General features: G+C 40.9%; 1 protein-coding gene and 1 pseudogene across 1 annotated transcript; both read right to left on the bottom strand.

The window, feature by feature from the left end:
* Positions 1–13,156: 13,156 nt before the first annotated feature.
* LOC147430810 (O-methyltransferase 13-like) lies at positions 13,157–15,482 on the bottom strand. The gene is made up of 3 exons (XM_086493369.1): positions 14,270–15,482; positions 14,121–14,185; positions 13,157–13,665 (listed from the first exon to the last, which is right to left on the bottom strand). Exons 1-3 carry the CDS (start codon positions 15,009–15,011, stop codon positions 13,363–13,365), a joined length of 1,110 nt encoding a protein of 369 aa, XP_086349495.1. The 5' UTR covers positions 15,012–15,482; the 3' UTR covers positions 13,157–13,362.
* Positions 15,483–21,482: 6,000 nt separating this feature from the next.
* On the bottom strand, positions 21,483–22,342 carry LOC147430809 (uncharacterized; annotated as a pseudogene).
* Between the last annotated feature and the right edge of the window lie 3,259 nt (positions 22,343–25,601).

Raw genomic sequence — 25,601 nt, 5'->3', positions numbered from 1 at the left:
AGGTAGAGGAGACGTCTCCAAGAGGAACATGAACTGCAATAGATCTGGCAAGTATGGCCACTTTGCAGCTCAGTGTCTAGAAATGCCAAAACCAGAGGTAGCTGAACATAAACCACTAGAGCCAGTACCAGTAAGAGTGGTTACCAAAAGCAAGGGAGTAGTGATTGAAGAGATCCCCTACTAAATAAGACAATCAAATTGCTGATGCCAAAAAGTGGGAACAATAGAGGAGGTCTGGAAGGCTAAGGGTAAAGAGAAGATTGTAGATGAATGGTAAGAACAGAGGGAGATTGCAACCAAAATAACTAAAACCTTGTCAAGAAAGCTGCCAGAATGACCTAAAAGTTTAGAAGCTTAGACCATTTACAAGATACCACCCCAATCTTTAGAACCAAGATCGGAGAAGGTAGTAGACAGGCTTGATGAGTCTATGATTGCTGCACTACAAAGCCTGGTAGAAGAAACAAGGCAAGTTAGAGAAGACTTGGATGAGGTTGGAAACATTGGCCTAGGAAAGAATCAAGTGGATTCATGACGGAGCCATCCAACAACTACATGCAACAAAATGGAACTGTGAATATTCTCATAAGAAGAAGTCTTCTGGTTCAGACAACGGAAGCTTGGAAAATGAGCAAGATGAAATATATGTCAAGGTTTGTGAATGAATTCAGAAATTGACAGTGGAATTAGACGACATTCGACACACATTGCCTGAGGAGGCCAAATTGATCAAACAAAAGAGAAAAGTTGAAGCAGAGGCAAGAACGATGGATTTGGCAGCCATCAAAGATGATGAAGTTTCAGTAATCCAGATAGACTATAAGCTCAAAAAACAATGGGGACCATTATTTGGTGTCATTCAGGATGGAGGAACAGGGGTGAACATTCTAGGAGAGCATCTTTGACAAAAGCTAGGAATATAGAGATGAAGCTAGCTCCATTCAAAATAAGGATGGTAGATCTTAGAGAAGTGCAAGCCACTGGTCTTATGAAAAACATGCAGATAAGGGTGGGAAAGGTAAAGTTCAAAACTAGCCTTTTGGTGTTGGATGTTCAAGGAGCTTATGGTATATTGCTAGAAAGACCATGGCTCAAAACTGTTGGAGCTATCCATGACTATATAAACCAAACATTAACTATTCATAGCTCTAGTAGAAGAATTCAGATAAAGACAGACAACACCAAGACATGGAGGAAGGCATCGAGACCAGAAGAGCAGTGTAAGAAGTACGATATGAAGAAGATTGAGAGGATGCTAGCCTCCATGAATATTCATGGCTCTAGTAGAAGAATTCAGATAAAGACAGACAACACCAAGACATGGAGGAAAGCATCGAGACAAAAAGAGCAGTGTAAGAAGTACGATATGAAGAAGATTGAGAGGATGCTAGCCTCCATGAATATTTTTTCCCTCACAAAAATTGATCTCACTGTAGTTCTGATGGGGACAAGGAACATGCAGAACGTCATAATTAGCAATATCCAAAACAATTTACTGAGTTGAACATTGGGAAGAGATCAGTTTAGATTGACGGTTGAGAACCAGATCATTCTACACCAGAAAATCTTAACTTCATACTAGAACCCATTCCAGTGAATGATTCTTATGAGGTTCAAAATGATATACTAGAAGTCATTCATCCATTCAATGACTATGTTGTTTGGTATTAGGACAAACAAGGAAGCAGAGTCATTGGCTAATTTGGGAATCACCAATGTGTTAAATTTTTGGCCATATGGACAAATATCAAGCTATTTACTAAGGCCAACTACTTCCACAAGGTAGTACTTGAAAAGCTCTTTTGAGCCATGCTCTCAGAACTTTGGCTAAGATTTTTCCATGTGGTCAAATCTTCATCTCATTTTAAAAGTGAGAGTTGGGAAATTCCCAATTCACTAATATGGTATTGGTGGGCCTAGTTGATTGCTTCCAAATGATCAATAATTAGAACAATGGAATCTCGGCTCAGAGGAGAATCCCAGAATGATAAAAATTCAACAAACATCTGAAGCTAGAGATCAAGGAAAAATCCAAGGTACTATTCCACAAATACAAAGACGTATTCACCTGGGAACGTGCGAATCTGAAGGAAGTATATTTATTGTCTTTTCCACTAAAGAAATGCACATACTGTTTTTGGAAATGGTCTTCAAGAGGTGCAGAGAGAAGAAGATGTGTTTAAATCCATTCAAGTCTGTTTTTATGGTCTGGAAAGGTCAGCTACTGGGACATATTGTTTCAAGAAATGACATTGAGATGGATGAAGATAAGATTAAGAGTATTCAATAGGCCAGGGCACCAACCATGGTTTCAAAATTGAGTTCATTCTTGGGGTACATTAATTCCAATTCAGCCATTGTGAGTTTTTATGAAATTGGGACTTGACTTCATGGGACCATTCAAGAAGGGGACTCCCAGAAAGAACAAGTACATTATTATGGCTACGTGCTATGTCAGCAAATGGGTAGAGGCTAAAGCACTTCCAGATAACACTGCTAGGTCTACTGCTTCATTTATCTATGAGAATATCATGTGTAGATATGAATATCCTATTGAAATAGTGTCAGACCAGGGCACCATTTCATTAATGATTCGATGGAAATTCTCATGGAGATGTTTTCAATCAAACATAAGAAGTCAACACCATATTACCCCAGATGTAATGGCCAAATTGAAAGCAATAATAAAACCATCAAAACCATCCTTACAAAGATTGTTTGGAAGGAACCACACTAGTGGGATGCTAGACTTTAGACAACACTATGGGCCTACCGAACTGCTTACAAAATCACTACGAAAATGACTCCATTTAAACTGGTTTATGGAACAGAAGTAGTAGTGCCCATGGAAGTTGTAATTCCAAGTTTACGAATGGCAGTTGAGTATGGTATGGATTTAAAAAACAAACCTAAAGCAATGATTGGATGATCTACTACAGCTGGATGAGATACAAAAGAGGGCTATGTTGGAAGAAAAAATGGTGCAATAGAGAAGGAAGAATTGGCATGACAGTAGAATTAAGGTCAGAGAGTTCTAGAGGGGTGACTTAGTTTTGAACTACCATTCCAAACTAGGACCAAAGAAACAGAATATGAAAATAGCGTGGGTGGTGCCCTATGAGGTTGATTGGGTATTCTCAAATGGAACAGTGAGACTGAAAGATTTGTCAAGTCTACTATAGCCTAAAGTATACAATGGGGCCAAGATTAAGCTATATTATTTCAAAATAGAAGGGGTTCCAGTTGAACCAGGGCCAGAGCCCAAACCAGAAGGGGAACTACTAGACTTGTTCTATGTCAGTTCAGTTATGCAACCAATAGATGAGTTAGCACCAGTACCAATTTTGGCCTTACAACTAGACTCAACACTAGTACCATTGCAAATTTCAGTCATCCAGTTAGAGACATCTAAACCATTCATAGCACATGCCAGTCCCAAGTGGAAAATAAACCAAATCCCGAAACAAATCTCTCCCCATTAATCATTAATCGGACAAGGAAATGCATGTTTGACAAGTCACAAGTAGAGCGTGAAGATCAAGGATGGGCAGCTACTAGTGGAGCATTCATGGCAAGGATACATATAACTATGCAAAAAGTTCACCCATCTATAGTTTACTTGCAACCACTAGTGCAACTTGCCTCTCAACTTGCAAAGAACGCTTCAAGCCCAACAGTCTGGGAATCGTCATTGAAAATTTTGGTATATACCAAAATTCAAGAAAGAAGAGGAGGAACGTAGAAGGTGGGAGCTACCTCTAGCAAGATTGGCAGACGTATGAAGCTTCCAGAAGCAATAACCTGCAAGTTACTGCAGTAATTGACATGGTACAGTCCACTAGACACCAGTCTAGTGGCCTATAAATAGGACCCGTTACTGATTTTGTAGGACTTTGGACTCCCTAGAATCATTAGACGCCTAGATTATGAGCTACTTGTACACTTTGTATCACTTTGTAATCATTTGTTGCACTCTCTCTTTCTGTAATTCAAAAGCCTACTATGGCATACTGGAGACTTACCAGTTGTAATCTGATATTTTGAATACAATTCATGTTCCAGTTTCAATTACAATATCTTGTGTTTCCAGTTCCAGTGTTCTATCTTTTCACTTCCAGTTTTCCGAAGTCTTTGTCTGAAGTGCTATCTAAGTCTGACATCTTTAGTTCTAAGTACCAACTTGGAATATCTATTTGAACACATCCAGCTCATTCCGCTGCTTGTAGTAGGAATTTTGGTATGCGCACCAATTGTTCACCCACTAACTCTACAAACAGCAGCATTTCAATATGTCCCATCTGTAGTAGGCACTTTGAGAGGTTGTCCCCAAACTCCATGCACATTGTCAAGAGCCTTGCACTCATAGGTTGTAGCATTTTAAAAATCTTGTTGAATACCTATAGATAGCGTTTTAGAAAGCAACACATTTTTTGCTATAAAGATTTGCTACATCATTTCAAAAATATTTACAACAATGCCTAGAAAAAGCTTGGTGGTGTTGTGGCTATCTGCCCACAGGCGACAACGGTTTGAGATGCACCATCTAGGTCTTGTGGATACGTATCAAATGTTGCAAACCCTTCTCTATTGCACCCACCTAGACGACGTTAGATGTTGTCATAGCACTGCTTGGGAGTTTTTCCACATCGTTTTGAGGTAGCGTTGTGGAACACATGGAGCAAAAATTTACATGCATGGCTCTTCCCCTGCACCTAGAACCTGTTGGGGTATAGGGGCCTGTGCCTTGCCCGGCTGCCTAGAGCCTGGGTGCCCACTGACTTGTATACCTTATACATAGCATAAGTGTATAGGGGGCTCCTCACTGATTGAGTCTCCCCACCCATATCTGTGTGTCGTCTGCTCTTATCCTTCCTCTCCTCTCCTGCACAGTTCCTTCAATTGGTATCAGAGCCAAGTTCAGTGCGTTTTTGCGTAATCACACGCGCGCACTTTTCAGGAAGATTCTAGATCCGGAGCTTGGAAATTCACACTTGGCGTTCCGGGAGCATTTGCGTCAGGTGACCCGAGTAGGTGACTTGAGGTTTTACCCCCCTTTTGAAGCTGTTTATGCCCTCAGAATCTCGTTCTGAGCACTACATCAGAAGATAGGTTTCAGCCGCAAAGAAACCCGTCTTGTGTAGAGCAAGCAGGAGGTGGATTGGTTTGATTTGCTCGATTGTGAGCATTTGCAGGTGTTACAAGATCGGGTTTGACTTCCAGGTACAGGTTGAGTCTAGTACTCCCACAAGTGTTGCCAGTTGCAGTTGAGTGGTTCTTCTGCAGTGTTGTGGCTTGCATACATGGTCTTTGAGTGGGTAATGCTCTATGTATGCTTATGTGGTGAGTAGTAGATCTTGTGAGCAAGTGCAGAGGTTGGTTTTGGATGATATGTATGGTCACCTGTGGTACTCTTTGTGAGCATTTGTTGTACACAGGTTTGCAGAGCTTATGCATGTATGTTGAGTGTAGTTTGATGCGCATTGATTGCTCATTGTATTGAGCTTGCAGGACAACGGTTATTTTGTATTGATAGCCATTGTGCATCGAAACTCTGGAGAAATTTTCCCAGGAGTTTTATGCGCATAAGTTGATGTGATCCAGGTTGTGATTGCGATTACACTCAGTGATTACGTGCGGTGTTCTCTGCAGGTGGGAGCTTAGTGCATGTATGCATCGATACTACACAATGTGGGCTTGGTGATTAGCTCACGGTTTGACAGGTGTATAGTTATCTTGGCACATTCACAAGAGTGAATATTGTGATGTATGCTTGTGTGGCTACGAGCTAGGTAGCCGGATTTGAGCACTAATGGCTTGAGGTTTTTCAACAGGTTTTAGCTACAGGTTTACAAGTTTACAGGCAGGTTTGAGGGCTTATGTGGGCGCTGAATTTTCAGCCATTGTTTCCTCTTTGCAGGTGTCCATGTATGGCTCAGTTGTAGGCTGATCTGGGACACGTTTGTGACTTGTTTATGTAGTTGTTTAAGAGCTGAATTTTGGGGCTGATTTGCAGCCATATTTTACAGCCATACAGGAGCTTGGTTTACTCTACAGGAGCCTCGTACACTTGGCATTTGGGATTTGCATCATTGCCATTTGTGGAGCACAGTGTGGTTACACTACTGCGAGAGATTTCGGATGAGCATTGTAGGTGCTGGTGAGCTATTTTTTTGAGAGCATTTTCTCGTTGCAGGTTGCTTCTTTTGGATTAGTTGAGTGCATTTCATTGCTACCGTACCTAGAGTAGAGTTACAGCTCTTGGTTATTTTTGACATTCACTTATAGTAGTCAATATGTGTGAGACTTTCGAGTCTCGGACAATGACTCATGAGAGACGGTGTTCTCGTTCATGTCAACACTTGAGATGTTGGCATTGTGGTCACACAGGGCACATTAGACGGTGATGCTTTCATCATATGAGACAGCACAAGAGACAGGCTAGTCTCAAGGATGCAGTAGATGCTATAAGCTCTGTTGACTTGACAGTTGCAGGATCAGATACACTGTCTGAGTACCCTAGTGATAGTGAGGTCACATTTGCTTCCTATATTACTCCTGATTTTTTGACGTCTGAGGATAGTGCACTTCTTTTGCAGTGGGTACTAGACAGGGACGCTACTTTTCATGTCACTCCGTATCGTGACTGGTTTAGTAGCTATTCTAGCAGAGTGCATGGTAGTGTGCGATTGGCAGATGGGTCACTGCATGAGATTGCTAGTTCAAGAGATGTGAGACTTTCATTACCGAGCGGTGCATCGTACGTGCTTAGAGATGTGCGCCATGTGCCAGATTTGACGATGAGTTTGATCTCCGTTGGTCAGCTCAGGGATAGTGGATGTCGCGTATCGCTGCTTAAGTGATCTTTTGCGTTGCATTTGGGTTCGCTAGTGATTGCGAGAGGTGCTAGAGTTGGCACATGGTACCCATTGCACGTAGTACTGGTGCGAGATGGTCGAGTCTCAATCTTGTTATAGCCATGCAGAGAGCGAGAGACCCGAACAGTCTCTTTTGCTCATGGGTTGCAGGGTGCTTTGCATGGAGTAGAGAGTAGTGAGCTTGTTGTGCACACAGCTGGGGCACGACTTGAGCAGTCACACAGAGAGGTGACAGAGTCAGACATGCATGCTTTGCTAGTGACTGAGCAAAGCAGAGAGTCAGTTGTGCGAGATACTTCTATACAGGATAGACAGGTAGAGCGGTCTTGCTCTAGTGAGTCACGACAGGAGGACGTTGTGCAAGAGTCTATGCATAAGGAGTTAGAGCATGAGAGCTATAGTGAGTCACAGCAGATTGAGTGGTCATGTTTGCAGTGGATGATTGCAGAGGAGGCTGAGACGTCAGCGATTATGCAATCATTCCTTTCTATGCTCGACAGTGAGCATGGGGATATAGTTGTGCAGGATATGTCTTCCAGCAGACACCTAGAGTAGCTGGTTTGCTCTGAGGTTGCACAACAGGTTGATGCGTCTTTTGCGGATAGTCAGGAGATGAATGTGGCTGACACGCCTTTTTAGTCAGAGATGCCTATTGCCAGGCATATATATGTTGATGCATGTTCCGTAGAGCTAGCAGGGCCCGCTAGCATTGCATTGGCATTCGGTGGTCTCATGTAGGAGATGATGATCTTGAGACCGGATATCGTAGCTGCAGTGGGAGCATTTGCTGTTGGGGTTGTCAGTTGTTTGTTGACTGATGATGGCATAGTGCACGAGAGAGATATGCAGGTATTGCGTACATACTTGCAATACGTGTACGGTACATCTGGTGGTGTATGGACTTACACGGGAGCAGGAGAGCCGGATGCACACAATCACAACCAGCCAGTGGGCATCAGTTGAGAGCGATTTTCTCTCGCCTTTTGTAGTCTTTAGACTAGGTTTCCTTGCTTAAAGGCACAGTCACCTTTAAGTGGGAGGTTGTTGGGGTATAGGCGCCTGTGCCTTGCCCGACCGCCCAGAGTCTGGACGCTCACTCACTTGTATACCTTATACATAGCATAAGTGTATAGGGGGCTTCTCACTGATTGAGCCTCCCCACCCATATCTATGTGTCGTGTGCTCTTCTCCTTCCTCTTCTCTCCTGCACAGTTCCTTCAGAACCACCTCAAAGTCCATGACATTTTGAGATGCTCTTCTAGCCTCTAATACCACTTGAAAGGACTGTGTCTAGGGTGGATGCCATCAAGGAGCTGCCATGGCTGTCTTGAGAGCGTGCAGAGAAGGTGAACGAGAGAGAGAGAGAGAGAGAGAGAGCGAGAGAGACACCAAAGAAAAAATAACACCTATTCTATATTATTCTTTTTGTCCTTACATATATAGAAAATTGTAGCCACCATGCAAAAGTCCACATAAGGAGTGGCTTACACGAAGTGTATCCACATGTCTTAGGGAGTGTTCCCACGAGTACCAACAAGCTTAGGGCTTGGAAACCCAACACAGTGCACAATCTTCAAACTATTCGACATCTATAAAAGTTGACGGTGCAGTATGGCACTATCATCTTGGGAATATGACTGTCAAAGAAATACAAATCTTTCAATCAAAGAAGCTTCTACCCCGTTTGAAAGACGTGAACTTGGGAGTTTTGTGAGAATTGTTTTTATGCTAAACAAAAGAGGGTGAAAATTTTAAAAATAGGGAATGAAAAAAAAAAACCAAAAAGCTTGAATTAGTTCATTCTAATGTATGGGTTCTTGTCTTTTGGTGGCTCATTGTACTATGTAACATTCATAGATGATGCAACTAGAAAAGAGTGGATTTATGCAACGATGTGTTTTTCATATTTCAAAGGTGGAAAGCCTTTGTGAAAACTGAAGCAGGTACTAAGTTAAATGCCTCAGATCCGAAAATGGAGGTGAGTATTGAAGCCAAGATTTTGAAATATTTTGTGCTAGCAATAGCATTCGAGGGCAAAGGACAACCCCAAGGACACATCAACAAAATGGAATTTTGAGAAGGATGAGCAGGACAATCATGGAGTGAGCACAAAGCATGCGGCTACATATAGGCTTGTTTCTCAAGCTTTGAACAAAAGCAGTAAGTACATCTGTGTACTTGATAAACCAGTCCCCCTCAATGGCACTGGATGGAGGAAATCTAGAAGAGGCATGGATAGGTAAATCCGTGAATTATGTATTTCTCTAAGTTTTTCAATGTGAGACTTTTATTTACATAAATAGATTTCTAAGGTCAAAGCTAGATGCAAAGTCCAAGAAGTGTTTTTTCATTGGCTATGGAGAAGGGGACTTTAAATATCGCCTATGGGATTTTGAAGATGGTAAAATATTTAGGAGTAGGGATGTAATTTTAACGAACAAAATATATACAAAAACTACTTGGATATAAAACAAACAAAAAGTATAGATGATGAGGAAATGGAGATTGAGGACAATGAAGGCTCAAGAAGTGCAAGTGGTAAAAACTTGAAACATCACCACCGAAAACCTCAACCTATGCCTCAAAGATTTACTAGAGTAAGCAAACTTTCCTTCAAGGATATCTTGGTCTCAGATTCTGGAGAGCCAAAGTCATACGAAGAAGCCATGCAAAGAAGAATGGACGAAGAGCATACAAGCAAATATGGACTCATTGTATCAAAACCAAACATGGAAGCTGGTTGATTTTCCTAAAGGTAAGAGAACACTACAAACCAAGAGGGTGTACAAGCTAAAGAAAGAAGAAGGCGGGAAGAATAGGTACAAGTACAGGCTTGTGGTAAAACTTCAATGAAATATTTTTATGTGTTGTAAACATGAATTCCATTAGGCTTGTTTTAAGCCTTGTGGTTTCTTATGACTTAAATCTTGAACAAATGGATTTAAACACGACATTTCCTCATAGAGACTTGGAAGAGAAGATTTGCATGCTTCAACCAAAGGGATGTGAAGAAAAGGGTAAGGAAAAAATAGTATGTAGGTTTTAAAAAATCTTGTATGGTCTAAATCAAGCATCAAGAGAGTGGTACATGAAGTTCAACCGATGGATGTTCGATTATGGTTCAAAAGATGCAACTCAAATCATTGTGTATACACGAAGGATTGGGGAGATGGAAAACTTATTATCCTAATTTTGTATGTTGAGGAAATGGTGATTGCAAGTGCTGACATGTAGGATATTAGAGATCTAAAAGAGGAGTTCTCTAAATCATTTTTAATAAAATATTTAGATACTACAAAGTGGATACTTGTTATGAAGATACCAAGGGACATAATGAAGAAGACAGTAAAGCTATCTCAAGAGGACTATATCAAGAAGGTACTAGAAACATTTGCAATGCAAAATGTAAAATCGATATTGTATGCCATGGTCTGGACAAGGCTAGATATTGCACATGCAATGAGAATTGTGAGTGGGTTCATGGATAATCCAGGTAAAGAGCACTGGCAAGGTGTGAAGTGGATACTTAGGTATCCAAAGGGGATAACCACAAATGCTTTTTGTTTTGAAGGCACTAACATTTTCTTGCAAGAGTATGCTGATGTAGATATGGTACGTGACAAAGATACTCATGAGCACTAATGGATATGTTTTCACTATTGGAGGCACAAAATGCGTTGGGCTTCAAAGTTGCAGAAAGTGGTCTCACTTTTACTACGGAAGTTAAATATGTAGCTCTTATGGAGGCTAGCAAAGAGATTTTGTGGCTTCAAAAATTCTTCAAGAAGGTTGGATACAAGCAAGACAATTGTGTCTTGTAGAGTGACAATCAAAGTTCCCGTCATTTTGCAAGGAATTCAACCCTTCACTCAAGGACGAAGCATATAGAGGTGAGATATCACTTCATACGTACTCTTTTGGAAAAGGGATATCTAAAGCTTGAAAAGGTGTACACGTGCGAATTTTGCAGACAATCAAAGCACCCTTCATTTTGCAAAGAATTCAACCTTTCACGAAGCATATAGAGGTGTAATATCACTTAAGTGAGAACCATGTGGACATATTAACAAAGGTGGTTAACAAGGACAAGTTGAGATTTTGCTCATCTTCGATTGGTATCCAAGGATAAGAAGCCAAGATGGAAAGCAGTGATGACAGGTTTGGAGTGGAGATCAGTCTCCAAGTAGGAGATTGTTATAAATAGAGCGTGACTCGTTCCTTGTAGTTTTTATTCTAAAAAAATGCACATTTGTAAGGCTTTGTTATGAGGAGAAGCATCGTTCATGAGAAAAACCACTCGTCAAAAAACAAAAAATTCACTCCTGGTTAAGGGCTTTGCTTGAGATCAGGTTCGTCGGACTATTCCTTTTTGTTGGAATATAATAGCCGAACGACGTCAAAAAGTGACAAAAAACGATCGGTTGGTGGTAGTCTCTCGCCAGTGGCTGAATTCAATGGCTAGTGACCAGCGTTCAAAAAATAGGTGGTCGAGTTTCAAGCGGACTCGTCTACCTAAGGACGGCCACACATGGGGAAGTGGTAGTCTCTCGCCAGTGGCTGAATTCAATGGTTAGTGACCAGCGTTCAAAAAATAGGTGGTCGAGTTTCAAGCGGACTCGTCTACCTAAGGACGGCCACACATGGGGAAGTTCTACTTGAACTTATCTACACAGGGGCGGATACACACAGCCATCTCTCATGAGAGAGGGTAGTCCATTTTGGCCTATAAAACAAGGCATCTTCTAATACAAAATGTATTCTAGATTAGTGGTGGTAGTGTGTGTGAGGTGGTGAAGGACACTGAATCAAGACAGGAGTTCCATTAAGGGTAGCTAATCCTTTTTGTAAACTACTTCTAGTTTGAAGTAGCTCAGACTTGGATGAACCACGTTTCTCTCTCTCTCTCTCTCTCTCTCTCTCTCTCTCTCTCTCTCTCTCTTGTGTGAGTTATCTCTATTCATTAAGTAAACCACTCTAAGCTCTATTTAGGTATACCTTAATTCCTAGCACTATTGTGTGAATTATCTCTCTTCATTAAGTAAACCACTAAGCTCTATTTAGCTATACCTTAATTCCTAGCACTAGTGTGAGTAGGTGGACCACCAGTGTAAAGCCAATCATTGAGGTGTTATCCTCGTAATATGCATATCATATGGGGTTTTATAGAGCACTCTCTACCCCTCTCCACCTAGTAATTTCCCTTTTCCTTGTGGCTATGGTGCAAACCAAGGCAGATGTTACAAAGGTGTAATAGTAGAATCAAAGCTTTGAATGGTTTGTTGACTCTATTACTCTTGTAGTAGGTGCAAGTTTCAAGGACATGTCTTCATTACTTACGTTCAAAGGTTTTTTATTTCTTCATGATGTAGGCAACTGTATATTTTCTACGTCACATCATGAGGCACCTTTGCTTTAGCTACATAGCATACAACATGGTTAAGAGAAAATGAAGCTATTGAAGGGCATCCCAAAATCTTCGCAGGGATAAAGACAATATAAAACACGTATATGTGCACCCCACGTACATATTGTACATTATTGAAGTCGAGCATTACAAAATTTACCATAGACCTTTGAGGTCTACCACCTCATCATCCAAAAGTCCCTCACAATGTCTTTGTGCACTAGCAAGAGATTGGGTTATCATTTTTTTGCGAGTGTATGCTAACACAAGTATAGTTAAGAGGGCACATACATATCCTATGAACTTCTTATTTTCAATAGTGGCCCATTCCAACCATAACGAGCCACAAAGATGGCTTGGGTGACTGAAGTGGTCATGCCAAGAATCTAAATCAAGCATAACTCTTGTATATGACAACAAAATTGCATGAAATTTATGTCAAGAAAACTTTCAAAGTCATCTTTGAGCTTTAAAGGAAAAGTATAAGAAGCTCACTTTTCTTTAAAAAATGAATTGTGGGTAAAACTACAATTTAGTTTATAGCCTAGATTTACCTAACACTAAATGTCATGGATCTTTAAAGTAGGCATCAAAGAAGCTTGATAGCTCTCAACCTGTTAAAAAACTATTCGATCTACTGTTCAAAAATGTTATTAAATACTTTTGCATATTGACAAATTAATGCTTGGATGTAGCCATGGATAGACACCTTAAACCCTTGACTTGTTATCTTATCAACTCATACAACATGTTCTGCATATTTACCTAAGGATTCTTTGTCTAGAGATCTTCAGAGGACTCACATTCAAAATTTCAACTAAAAAAATTTAATAATAATCTTCTTAAAATCACAAGTATCTTTTTTCTAAAAGAGGACTAGTGTGAAATCACTTCTATAGGCACATAATACAATGCTATATTTACATGATACCATATTGGTGTATGATAAATTGAAAAGGCTTTTTACAATTCAAGTTTTGAATGGGAAGATATTTATATTTATATAAGAATAGTTCTGTAAAGTTAATGGAAGTTTAAGCGGTGCCAAAAGAAAGACATGCATTCCAACAACAAGAAAGGCACCTACATTTTATGCAATTCCACAATTGTGCACTCATTCAGTTTAGAAACAACTTGCATACTAGTAAAACCAGCAAGTCTAGAAAGCTCAAACAGCTCATCTTTAGTGCGCTCTCGGCCACCTTGATTGTAAGCCAACATGAGGATGTCTAGGTGGTAACCGAGACGGGCTCTTGCCCCTGTCTCCACTGAAGTTGGTAGTAGGGCATCGATCACTATCACTTTACCACCTTTATCTGGAAGAGCCTCATAACAATTCTTCAATATCTTTAGACAATGCTCGTCACTCCAATCATGCAGTATCCACTGCCCTTGCAAAGACACAAACAAAAATAAAAAACAAAACAAATGAGTGAAATTTTAATATTTTTCGTGACAAGGAGCACAATCGTTGAATCTACAAAAGTTTGGTTCCAAATGTTTAATGATGGCGGTGGTGCTTGAAGAAGCTTTCATTAATAAACAATCAAAACAGAAGCAAAAAAACCGTATAAATGTTTTGCTGTATTGAAGTGTCAATAGACTCTCAGTAATGGAAAATTGACAAGTAAAATTAAAATACATTGATCATGTGGTTTGATTATAAACGAGATTAGGTTATGTGCAATGGAAAATAATTTGCATGTCAGTGGCATATATCTTAAGAAAACCTTATGTAAGGGAATATGCAGCTTGAATTAAAGCACATTGGCTTTAATTTGCAACAGACAGAATGTCATAAAGAACATGAGAAAGAAAAGAAAGGCAGCCTTGAGGTTTACCTTCATAAAGATAGCATCACCCTTGGGGATACTCACAAACATATCTCCTTCCACATTCTCCACACCTATGTTACAAAAGCATCAAGATAATTTCGTTAAAGAAGATAACCCTAGCGCTGAGGGAGAGAGAGAGAGAGAGACACACACACCTGCATACACAGGTGCTGCAGCAATCACATGCGGTTGGTCGAAATTGATGCCTTTTACGTTAGGGTGCTTAGAGACAATCAATCTCAAGCACGTTCCGAATCCCCCGCCTACATCGACTAGCGTGGAGACATCGTCCAAGCCAGAGTAGCTGTCGAGGAGCATTTTGATGAGAAGCTGAGTATGGCCGGCCATGGCGGAGTTGAAGAGTTTGTCAAGCCGGACATCATCCTGACCATAAGTGAAAGCATCTTTTCCATGAGCTCTAGTGAAAGGCTCGATGCCATCAAGGACGGCTTCGTCAAGGTAATGCCAAGTCTCCATGAAAACTTTGTCTTGGTTCATGAGCATCATGGGGGCAAGAGAGGCACCATCTTCATTTTTGACAAAGAATTTGCTTACATCATTGAGGGCATATGTTGGCACCGGTTGGGTGCTGTGAGATGGTTGGAGGGAGGAGGAGGAGAGGACGCCATGGCAAGCAAGGACACGGAGGATGCGGTCAAGACAGGCAGAGGCCCGGGGCCTCGAGGAAGGGAAAATGTGGAGGTGGGCGATGATTTGGGCGGCGGAGAGGTGAGTGTGGGGGGGTGCTTGTTTACTGAGGATGTCCATGACGTTGAGGTTGATCGCAGCTTTGAGAGCCATGGGCAGGCAGCACAAGGTGCCCAATTCTATTACCCGCAGCCATGCAGGGTCTTCCACTCCCGGAAGCTGTCCTTCGTTTTCAGCAAGCTCGCCCATTTTGTTCGGCGGGGGGGGGGTCTAGGCTTCCTGCGTCTGTATATAAAAGACGCGAGAGAGCGAGAGAGAACCTGGGTTTTAACGTCGATGCCAAGGCTCAAAGATAGAAAGAGAGAGACTTTACCAAATGATATGAAGTGCGCTGTCGTGAGTGGAAGGCACGATAGTGGGGGTGGGGGTGGTTAGGACTCCGGAGTGGTTAAGCCTCACCCTAAGGCTGGTGCCTCTCTATTCTGCGTTCACAAGTTACAACATGTAATAGGTTTGCCAAAATTTGGAGCTATTTGTTTGAGGAGAATCTCCTAGAGATGCTCTTTTAACGAGGAAAGGATAAGAAGAATAGCCACGTCGCATGAGGCAGCCCGAACAATGGCATGTATAGATGGTTGTCGCGAGGATGAAGAAGCTCAGTTGGCATGTAAGGAGGCCCCGACGAGCTCTGCCAGGAGGCACTTTGATGACGGAGGGGACTTAGTTGGCAAGGAATGCGGGACACCTAGCATGCAAACAGACAGAGGCACAAAAGTAAGCATTTTTTTAATATCGTAAGGGGAAAAAGAAAGGCAACATGAGCAATAGAGTCGAATGGTTTACGTTGAATGTACCTTCCTTGGTCACAAGGGTGATGAGTTTGAAGGGGAGGATCGTTGGAGAAGATTCCATCTAATATTAGAGAGTGGATGCGGTTGCACTTGATGCAAGTCGTACACATAGTGGAACAAAAGAGAGAGATTGGACAAAGTGCAACCTTTTTATGGGACTTCAGGCTCTTCAGTTGGAGGATGCTCGGCAATGTTCGGGAAAAATCATTTTTCCAAACATACAAAATTCCTTTCCTTGAATTTGCCAAGAGGAAATTTTAGAAAATTAGGTTGTTTTTCGGATTTTTGCCCTATTTTTCTCTCTATTGGGGCAGAATATCTCCTTTTCCCCTCGCCCTCAATCGGCATTTTTGAAATTGAAAACGGCACGATATTAAGTTGAGACACATTTTTCTCGAACACTGATGCTTGGACATTAGAAAGTTGGAACATCCAATAATGGGACAATACACAATCTTTGCTCGAGGTTGATCCCTACGGACAAAATATGCAAGTGGTCTTCTTTCGTGTGACACTATGTTTGCAAGATGAAGCAAATAAATTTATTTGAATAGGACACTTTGATGTCCACTCGCATCTAACAGCATTTAGCTTTGGACATTGGAACCTCGTTGTGGAGTTTAGACAAAGATATTTAACAAATGAGTCTAAGGCATCGTTAATGTGTCTTTTGGGAAGTTGTTTTGGAATGTTGTGGGGATTTGAGCTTGAAAGATTGTATGTTCACATGAAAGTTGCGTTTTTTGGTTTGTTAAAAAGTTCTTTTGGGGGTTTTTCTCCTTTCCTTGTGTCACATTGGCAGGGTTCCGGAAAAGATAGGTTCGCTTTATCCAAAGCTTTCTCAAAATAAAAAATTGGGTAGTCTCAATTTTAGGCAAGAAGCTTCTCAAGCTGGTTCAAATTATAAAATTTTTTAGTTATAAGATAAGATTTTTAGTGTGATTATCCTCTCAACTTGTGTGTGTGTGTGTGTGTGAGAGAGAGAGAGAGAGTGAGTGAGGGAGAGGGAAGAAAAAGAAGTTAAAAAAGAGTTTCTAGCATCATAGGAACATAACGCAAAAATCTATTTGACGATTGAGAGAAATAGAGAGAGAGAGAGAGAGAGAGAGAGAGAGAGAGAGGTGTATCTTGCAATTGTTATGGTTGTATTATCGATACTAGTTGGTAGGCATCGCTTCCAATGGTGACACCTTTGTGTGTGTGCGCGCACGTGTATGTGTGTGTGTGTGTGTGCATGTGCGTATGTGTTGCACGTGTGTATGTGCGCACACACATGATATGTCATCGAATTACGCAATGTGTTCGTCAAATGCACGAGAAGCCATCAGGTGGCCAAGGAGGATCCCATTCTCCTTTATATATAGTATAGATAGTGTAGATGTCTTTGTATATTTTTTTAGGGTTTCCCCATATTTCTTTTACATGGGGGTAATGTAAAGGATATAAACCCCACTTTTTTGCAAATGAAAAAGAGAAAATAATCCCAAGTGACCGTGTCCCTTCTATTCTCTTTATAATGCAGCTTAGAAATTTCAAGGCCAAAGAAGCCCTCCAGGTGTGAGGTCTTGAACTAAACCACTACGCTATTCGCTTATGCTTAAGGGAACCCCTAAGGGCAGCATAGGCGAATAGCGTAGTGGTTAAGCTTCAACTTTATATCCTCTACGTGCTGAGGTCAAATCCTAGCTAAGATTGGTTTTAAATTGTGAGTTGAATGGAGATGCTAATTGGAGATGCTAAAGCATCTTAGGAGATTCTATGTAATGGAAACTGAAAGTGGAGCCATGTGACACTAGCAAAATTTTATCGGTTTACTTCAAGGAAAACTTGGAATCTAGCTAGGTTCTTGCAATTTTAGCCTCTTAAAAATGCACTTAATCCAAGTTTGTATCAAACACCGATCTCAAATAGTCTCAAAATGGAAGGATACGTGTGTTTGTGTGTGTGTGTGTGTGTGTGTGTGTGTGTGTGTGTGTGCATGAGAGAGAGAGAGAGAGAGAGAGAGAGGGGGGGAAGGGGCTCAAAGAGAGTTCCATAAATTTTTTTCTAATTGAAATAATCTTAAAGTAAATAAGGGACACACTAAAACTTTTTCTGTTTTTAACTCAAAATTTGAAGAATTGATGGTATTTATACTATAACTTGCAAAATTTTACTGGTTTTCTTCAAAGTAAGCTTGGAATATATCTAGGATTTTATCATAAGGATCAAGTTCTTCCTGTGTTCCAAAAATTCTTAGCACTCATTGAGAATCAGTCTGGCAAGAAACTCAAGAGGTTGCGACTGACAATGTGGAGAGTATGTCCCCAAGGATTTTGACAAAAAGGGGAATTAAAAGGCAGTTTACTACACCATACACACCAGCTCAAAATGGAGTTGCTGAGTGCATGAATCGTACGATTCAGGAAAGAGTCACAGCCATGCTTTCTAGAGAAAATCTCACACAAGGCTTTTGGGCAGAAGTCGTCTAAATCATTCGCCTAGTACACCATTGAATTATGAGATTCCAGAAGAGTTATGGTCTAAACGTAAAGCCCCACTATGACCATCTATGTGTTTTTGGTTGTGAAGCTTATGCTCACGGCCTAAACAACTTCGACAGAAGTTAGAGCCAAAATCACACAAACGTATTTTCATTGGATATGGTGTAGATGGAGAGATGGGATATCATCTCTGGCACCCGGAATCTCGTCGAGTCATCTGTAGTTTAGATGTGATCTTCAATGAGTCAAAGATGCATAAACAACCTATCAAGGAAATAGACATTCGGAGAGTCACTTTTGAGGATGTTGCCTCAGAGACAGTTAAATCAACTCAACGGGCTAGTGATGTACCTTCCACTAGCAATGCTCCAGAGGGAGCGGATAGCAATGGTCAAGGAGTGAGACGGTCTACTAGAGTCTCTCGTCCACCTGTGCGTTTCGAGCCAGGTCTTGATTACACCGTGCTGACCGATTGCTGTAAGCCAAGCTGCTACCAAGAAGCCTTCTGGCTCCTACATGTGGGTCAACAATCAAAATCCTTTGCAATATCACCTTGGTGTTGTCCGTTAGTGTTTTGGATGTGCCGTTGCGCACATCGTGTCTATGTGTGCCATGATGAATCATGACTCTAGTCGCGGTCTCATCGGATGGCATGACATAGTACACTACACAATCACATGTTGCAATACAGAAAGCAATTGCCTTACAAAAGTGGCATGTAAGGCTCTTATCTCCAATCTTACAATATTATCCGAGTGCAGTTGCCTTTTGTATGTACCCGTTGAAATGACTTGTATTGGGAATATGATAATTAATCAAGCGGACACATTGTTCATTCATGCACTTGAGAGATCCTATGCAATGACTAAGACGCACTACACTTGGAAAAACTATATTGGACGTTTGTGGCTTCGACCACAGATGAGGATCATACTTATGCTCCATTGCATCCATATGGTGCAACTTTCCCATGGTAGGTGGAAATTCTAAAACAAGATCACCATTGTAAGACCTTGTAATCTCTGTAACTTGTTCCACTTGTTGTATTTGCATTAAAATCTTTATCAATGTGCCTGTAGGAGTTTTTGTCTTGTACTCCTTTTGAAGATATTTGAGAGCAAAACTTGAGGCAGGGTGCATAGATCTATTAACTCCTTTTGAGCGAATTGCACCTGTGACGGAGTATCCACAATGGGAATGGGAGTCGTGCTAGGTGAACCTGCATATTGTGTTTGATGGGATACGTTGACTTTGTATTTACGTGAAAGCTGTTCATCCAGTACATAGATGAATTCACCCAAATTGTTGAGCGTCCTTTCAAGAGGCAAATTCATTTCAATATCACCAACTTTGATGACTGCATCTAAAGTTGTAAATTGCATTGGAGAAATTAACTCTAAAATAAATGATTCAGATATTATAAATTTACCATTGTAAAAAGGATAAGAAAGCACTTTACCCAGGAAAAATAAAGAGCAAGCCATAATAATAAGCTAAACAAATAATTAAGCACAAGATCACATTATATAAACTAAAAAATTGTTTATACACTCGCGTCTAATAATATAGCCGTTATAAAATTAAATTTAATAATATTTTAGTACTTTAATAAATTTATGTAAAAAATATACAAAATATTTAATTTAAAAAATATTTATGAGTGACTGTGTGAGCACGTGAATATTAGTTTAGTGCAATGGATAAAAGAAAAAATTTCGTCCGAATAATTTCGCCAAGCAGGGTGGGAGGGGGGATGTGTGTGGGTGGGCTACCAGGGAACGGGGGCGTGCAGTTGACAGTACACCCCGTCCCCCCCCCATGCGGGTGGCGAGGAAAGGGGGGGGGATGTTGTCGGAATGTGTGCGGTCTAGCTGGGAAGGTGCAGAACCTCTGGCTGTGAGAGTTCGTGATGAGAGTCACAAACACTTTAAGATAAAACGTTTATGGAAAATCACCAACTCTCTTTCTAAAGATGACTGGAAATCTAAGAGCGTTTGTGAAAGAACCGTCACAAACCCTCTTCCCTATTGTGCTTGGAGTCTGCTTGTTTTCGTGTCGAGATTATGATGAGAGGATCACCAAATCACATTCAATTTCACTTTAGAAGACCATTTAAAAACACTAAAGTTTCAGCCATGAAACCTCAATGCTCACATAAGCACAAAGCTCAATCAAAACCCAAACCTCTTTCATGGTATCATGTAGCCTCGCCCCCAATTACATAGTCGTAACATCAAACAGTTGAAAGGAATACTCGAGCTTCCACCTTCATGGTGACCATTCACTGAATTTTCAGAGATTTAAGAGCTTCTAAAGTGAAGTCCACACACCATTTTGATAAGGGTAAACCCTAATTCACTCCCTCACTAGCTCAGATACAAGATTACAAAGAGGCGGGACTACCCTACACATAGATTGAGCAACCATGGAGGCAATTACACAGTAGAGAAAAATTGTTGGTTTTTTCTGTAAAAAGCAGACCTCTCTCTCTTACCACGGCATTCTTAGCTGATGTGTCACTTTTTAGGCCATTTTTCCACTTTGGACCAAAACTAGGCCATTTTCAGCTCATTTTTGACCCAAAAATGTCATTTTTAATGCGAAAAATCCCAAACGGAGTTTAAAAAATCCCTAAATTTGTGGGATCACTCACATAAGAATAAAAAGCATAGATAAGAATCATTTTTCATCAATATACCGTTTTGGGTGACTTTCCATGCAATTCTGCAACGGCACCTGTTAGCTGCTATTTTTAGCAGTTTTTGTCCGCATCATTCTTTATAGATGAGATGAGTGTGCCACAATGAAACACTTGGAATATGTACATTTCCAAACCAAATTTAGCAATCTTATCAAGTGGGAAAGCATGCAAAGGTGCCACATCCAAGGCCACGACTCCGCGGATAGGTATGTACATGATAGCAACCACGGTAGCCGCTTCAACATATACAACAATATGTACATGATTGCTTTTCTTTCCATGCATCGAGAAGTTTGAAAAGTGAGGTGAATGTTTTTACTTCACACTATGTATGTGCCACGGCTCGACATTCACCCCCTCTAAACCTGCACATCCTCCAGTATGTGCCAACTTGATTACTTCTTTGTTTGCATACACCTTGATTGTAAACATCCAATTAGAGACACAATAAGCACATAGTTCCCACCTGGATCATCAGGGAAGCATACAATCTTTCTGTTATAAGAGCACAAACATATGATAATTAATGCATTCCCTAGATTGATAGGCATAAAGTTAGAGGGACATACATCAAGAACATCAAAGCATTTCCCTTTATCAAAGGGCATATAAGTACACCAACAAAGACCATAAGCATCATAATGTCCTCCTGGGTCATATGGTAACATAAGAAAGTCCACATATGCTACATACCATTAATTTCTAGTGAATTTGCATCACCTCCTCTAGTATCCAAAATTTCAGCATGCATCCCTGAATCATCAAGCTCCATATTATCCATTACCTCATTTGGTGCCTCATAAGCTACATGTATAATTTTTGTTAGAGGCATGAAATCTTGTAAAACCTCATCCAAGAATATCACAAGATATACCTCATGCTCATCTCCTTCTTTTTGTAGGACACCTACCTCATCGTAATTTTGAAAACTCCTATCATAAGGAGCTTGAAATTCCTCCAAAGCATCATCCAAAAGAGCCATAAGCTCCATGTCCTCATGTTCATGTTGTCCCAATTCATGACATGATTGATATCTTTTAGAACCCTTGTTGTATGCGGCATGGAAACCATCCAAAGATTCATCCAAAAGATACATAAGATCCTCTTCAATGGGACCCTCTTGAGAGCATATCCCATGCTGCAGTGGATCCTCATCACATGTGGTATGCATATAGGCCATATTTCCTTCACACTTTCTCTCTGCCATCAAACCCTCTTTCAAGTAACTTTGTACTTCAATCTCACAGAAATTAGCATGCTTCACAAAGATAGAAGTCAATTCTTTTTCGATTTCATCATCATAACCCTTCCACTCATTGGTGGAAGAGGGTGGTTTTACATCAACTTGCACCCCCTCCAAACAAGAGCCTACGACTTTGAAATACATCTCATCCACCAATCCACAAGCATATGTATCACATTGAAGAGCATTGGCATCACAAAAAGTATTATCTTCATTTGAAGATAAATGTGAATCTATTTGAAGCATGAACCGACTTCCAGATCACAATACTCTATGTCATCCTGGGTCATATCATTTTGCATATTTACATGTCCTTGGCTAAATCCATGCTCTACCACATGATTTACAACATCTTTATCATACTTTTCTTCACAACATGACAATTTTTGCATAACCAATTCACCAAAAACATTGTAAGCATCACAAAAAGGAATCCCTTCAAGTGAATCCCCAATAGAAATTGAGCTCATATAAGCATCTTTTGCAGATTGAGTGCCATCCATAGTATCTTCGACCATAGATCTATGTGCAACTCCATAGCATTACACAAGGAAGCACAATTCTCATGCGCCAAAACTGAAACACCAAGTTTTGCATAAATAGCTTTGACTACATCCTCATCTTTTGCATGTAACAATGTTTTGTCCTGTTGAAGGCATTCATCTATTATAGATTCCAGCTTTTTATGTCTTTTGTTGCGATCAATTGTATAGCATGGTACTTGTATCAATTTGTTACTTTCAACATCCTGCAAAACATCTACTTTTGTAGAAGCAATGCACTCCATTTCCCATTCCATAAAGCCCAAGGTTTCTTGTGTAAAAGCATTTGAAAAATCATCCCAGTTGTCTCCACATTACTTTTCAATCTCCTTTACTTGCTGATAGAAATTTGACTGTTGAAAGGACATAATCATCAATCTTTCAGGAATCCCTTGAACCTTCTTCTCCATTGCATAGCACTCAAGAAAGCCTCTTGGGTCATAACCCTCAAAGACATTACATTTCTGATACACTGCACTCAATGCAATCCCCACTACTTCTTCCATCTGCATCACTTTGGTAAGCTGAATTTTGTTTCACTCTATAATTGATATCCTTGCTAGAATCACATAATGTAAATCCAACTTTATATCATCACAAATCCTCACCCCAGCTGCTTCGCTTCGGGTTCACCATAAATGTCGGAATGTGTGCGGTCTAGCTGGGAAGGTGCAGAACCTCTGGCTGTGAGAGTTTGTGATGAGAGTCACAAACACTTTAAGATAAAGCGTTTATGGAAAATCACCAACTCTCTTTCTAAAAATGATTGGAAATCTAAGAGCGTTTGTGACAGAACGGTCACAAACCCTCTTTCCTATTGTGCTTCGAGTCCGCTTGTTTTCGTAGTCGAGATTATGATGAGAGGATCACCAAATCACATTCAATTTCACTTTAGAAGACCATTTAAAAACACTAAAGTTTCAGCCATGAAACCTCAATGCTCACATAAGCACAAATCTCAATCAAAACCCAAACCTCTTTCATGGTATCATTTAGCCTCGCCCCGAATTACATAGTTGTAACATCAAACAATTGAAAGGAATACTCGAGCTTCCACCTTCATGGTGACCATTTGCTGAATTTTCAGAGATTTAAGAGCTTCTAAAGTGAATCCCACACACCATTTTGATAAGGGTAAACCCTAATTCACTCCCTCACTAGCTCAGATACAAGATTACAAAGAGGCGGGACTACCCTACACATAGATTGAGCAACCATGGAGACAATTACACAGTAGAGCAAAATTGCTGGTTTTTCTGTAAAAAGCAGCCGTCTCTCTCTTACCCACAACATTCTCAGCTGATGTGTCAATTTTTAGGCCATTTTTCCACTTTGGACCAAAACTAGGCCATTTTCAGTTCATTTTTAATCCAAAAAATGCCATTTTTTATGCGAAAAATCCCAAACGGCGATAAAAAAAAATCCCTAAATTTGTGGGATCACTCACATAAGCATAAAAAGCATAGATAAGAATCATTTTTCATCAATATACCATTTTGGGTGAGTTTCCATGCAATTCTGCAACGGCACCTATTAGCTGCTATTTTTAGTAGTTTTCGTTCGCATCATTCTTTATAGGCGAGATGAGTGTGCCACAATGAAACACTTGGAATATGTACATTGACAAACCAAATTAGCAATCTTATCAAGTGGGAAAGCATGCAAAGGCGCCACATCCAAGGCCACGACTCCGCGGATAGGTATGTACATGATAGTGATTACGGTAGCCGCTTCAACATATACCACAATATGTACATGATTGCTTTTCTTTCCATGCATCGAGAAGTTTGAAAAGTGAGGTGAATTGTTTTTACTTCACACTATGTATGTGCCACGGCACAACTGGGGGCTACCGGGGGTGGGGGCGTGTGTGCGGGCGCTACCGGGGGCGAGAGCCTGTGTGCGGGGCCAGGTAGGGGGGGGGGGGGGGCTGTAAGGGGGGAAGGGGTTCTGTGTCTACGGGCAGCCATGTGTCCCTGGACAGCGCGTTGGCCATGGGCTGCCACAAGCCCCCACGTGGAGGTGTGTATCCGTCCCTTGCCAACACATGGCCAGCGGCAGTCCACACACACATACGCACGCCAATGTGTGTGTGTGTGAACACGCACGATAATCCACGTGGCCTGCGTGCTATCTACGTGGCAGTCCGCTTGGCCACGTGGCATGCCACATGTACCGTCGGCGGTTGACGACGGTACACGTGGCAAATCCACGTGGCCACGAGGCGGCCTACGTAGTCCGCTCCGTGGTTACGTGGACTGCCGCGTGTGTGTGTACACACACACATGTGTTGGCGTGCACGCGTGTGTATGCATGTTGTGTGTGGCACACACACACACACACACACACACACACACACACAAGCACGCACACGCACACAGACGCACGTGCAGACACACACACACACATACGCATGCATGCACACACACACACATACCCTCACCCACCTCTCTCTCACACACACATTTCAATTAAATTAAGTTAAAAAATAATTTTAATTTATAAATTTTAAAAGCTTTATAAACAGCATTGACAAACTCTTTTCATTTCTCTATCTTTCCTCATCTCTACTTTCTTGTATTACACACGGAAGATTTCTCCATCAAGTTCTCTTTTGCTCACTTTTCTTTTTCAAACTCTTAGCTATAATTTCTCATAAGCCATACTTATATCTATTTTTTTTAATTCTTTAGCCCAAGTATGAGAACAAGAAATCAATCCAAAAATAATGGTGCCGTGGATGAGGTTTATGTTACTACGTCGCAAGAAGTCCCTCCGCGATGCACTCAAGAGACCGAACAATCTTAAGCCTTGAGTTTTCTAGATTGGATTATGTCCATCGTAACCATTGTGGATGGAACAACACAATCAAGTGGAGGATTGAGTCATCGTGTGGAAATTGCTACCACAACTGAAGATGTAAGAGATGAAGCATTTGGAAATGTGGTCGATAAGCACATTTCTTTGGGCTAGGTGGATTCTCATAGAGCTCCATACAATGGCAAACTTCCACGCTTGC

Source organism: Adiantum capillus-veneris, chromosome 21 (assembly GCF_014529385.1).
Source record: "Adiantum capillus-veneris isolate H3 chromosome 21, ASM1452938v2, whole genome shotgun sequence".
NCBI classification, from domain to species: domain Eukaryota; kingdom Viridiplantae; phylum Streptophyta; class Polypodiopsida; order Polypodiales; family Pteridaceae; genus Adiantum; species Adiantum capillus-veneris.
This window is presented reverse-complemented; position numbering and strand designations above follow the sequence as displayed.

Bases quoted from the DNA above. Each gene is read 5' to 3' on its own strand.
- LOC147430810 (XM_086493369.1), bottom strand. From the start codon at position 15,011: ATGGGCGAGCTTGCTGAAAACGAAGGACAGCTTCCGGGAGTGGAAGAC. The intron at 14,186-14,269 runs GTGTGTGTGTCT...TTTGTAACATAG, and splicing joins TGCAGCACCTGTGTATGCAG to GTGTGGAGAATGTGGAAGGA. The intron at 13,666-14,120 runs GTAAACCTCAAG...TTGCAAGGGCAG, and splicing joins GTGATGCTATCTTTATGAAG to TGGATACTGCATGATTGGAG.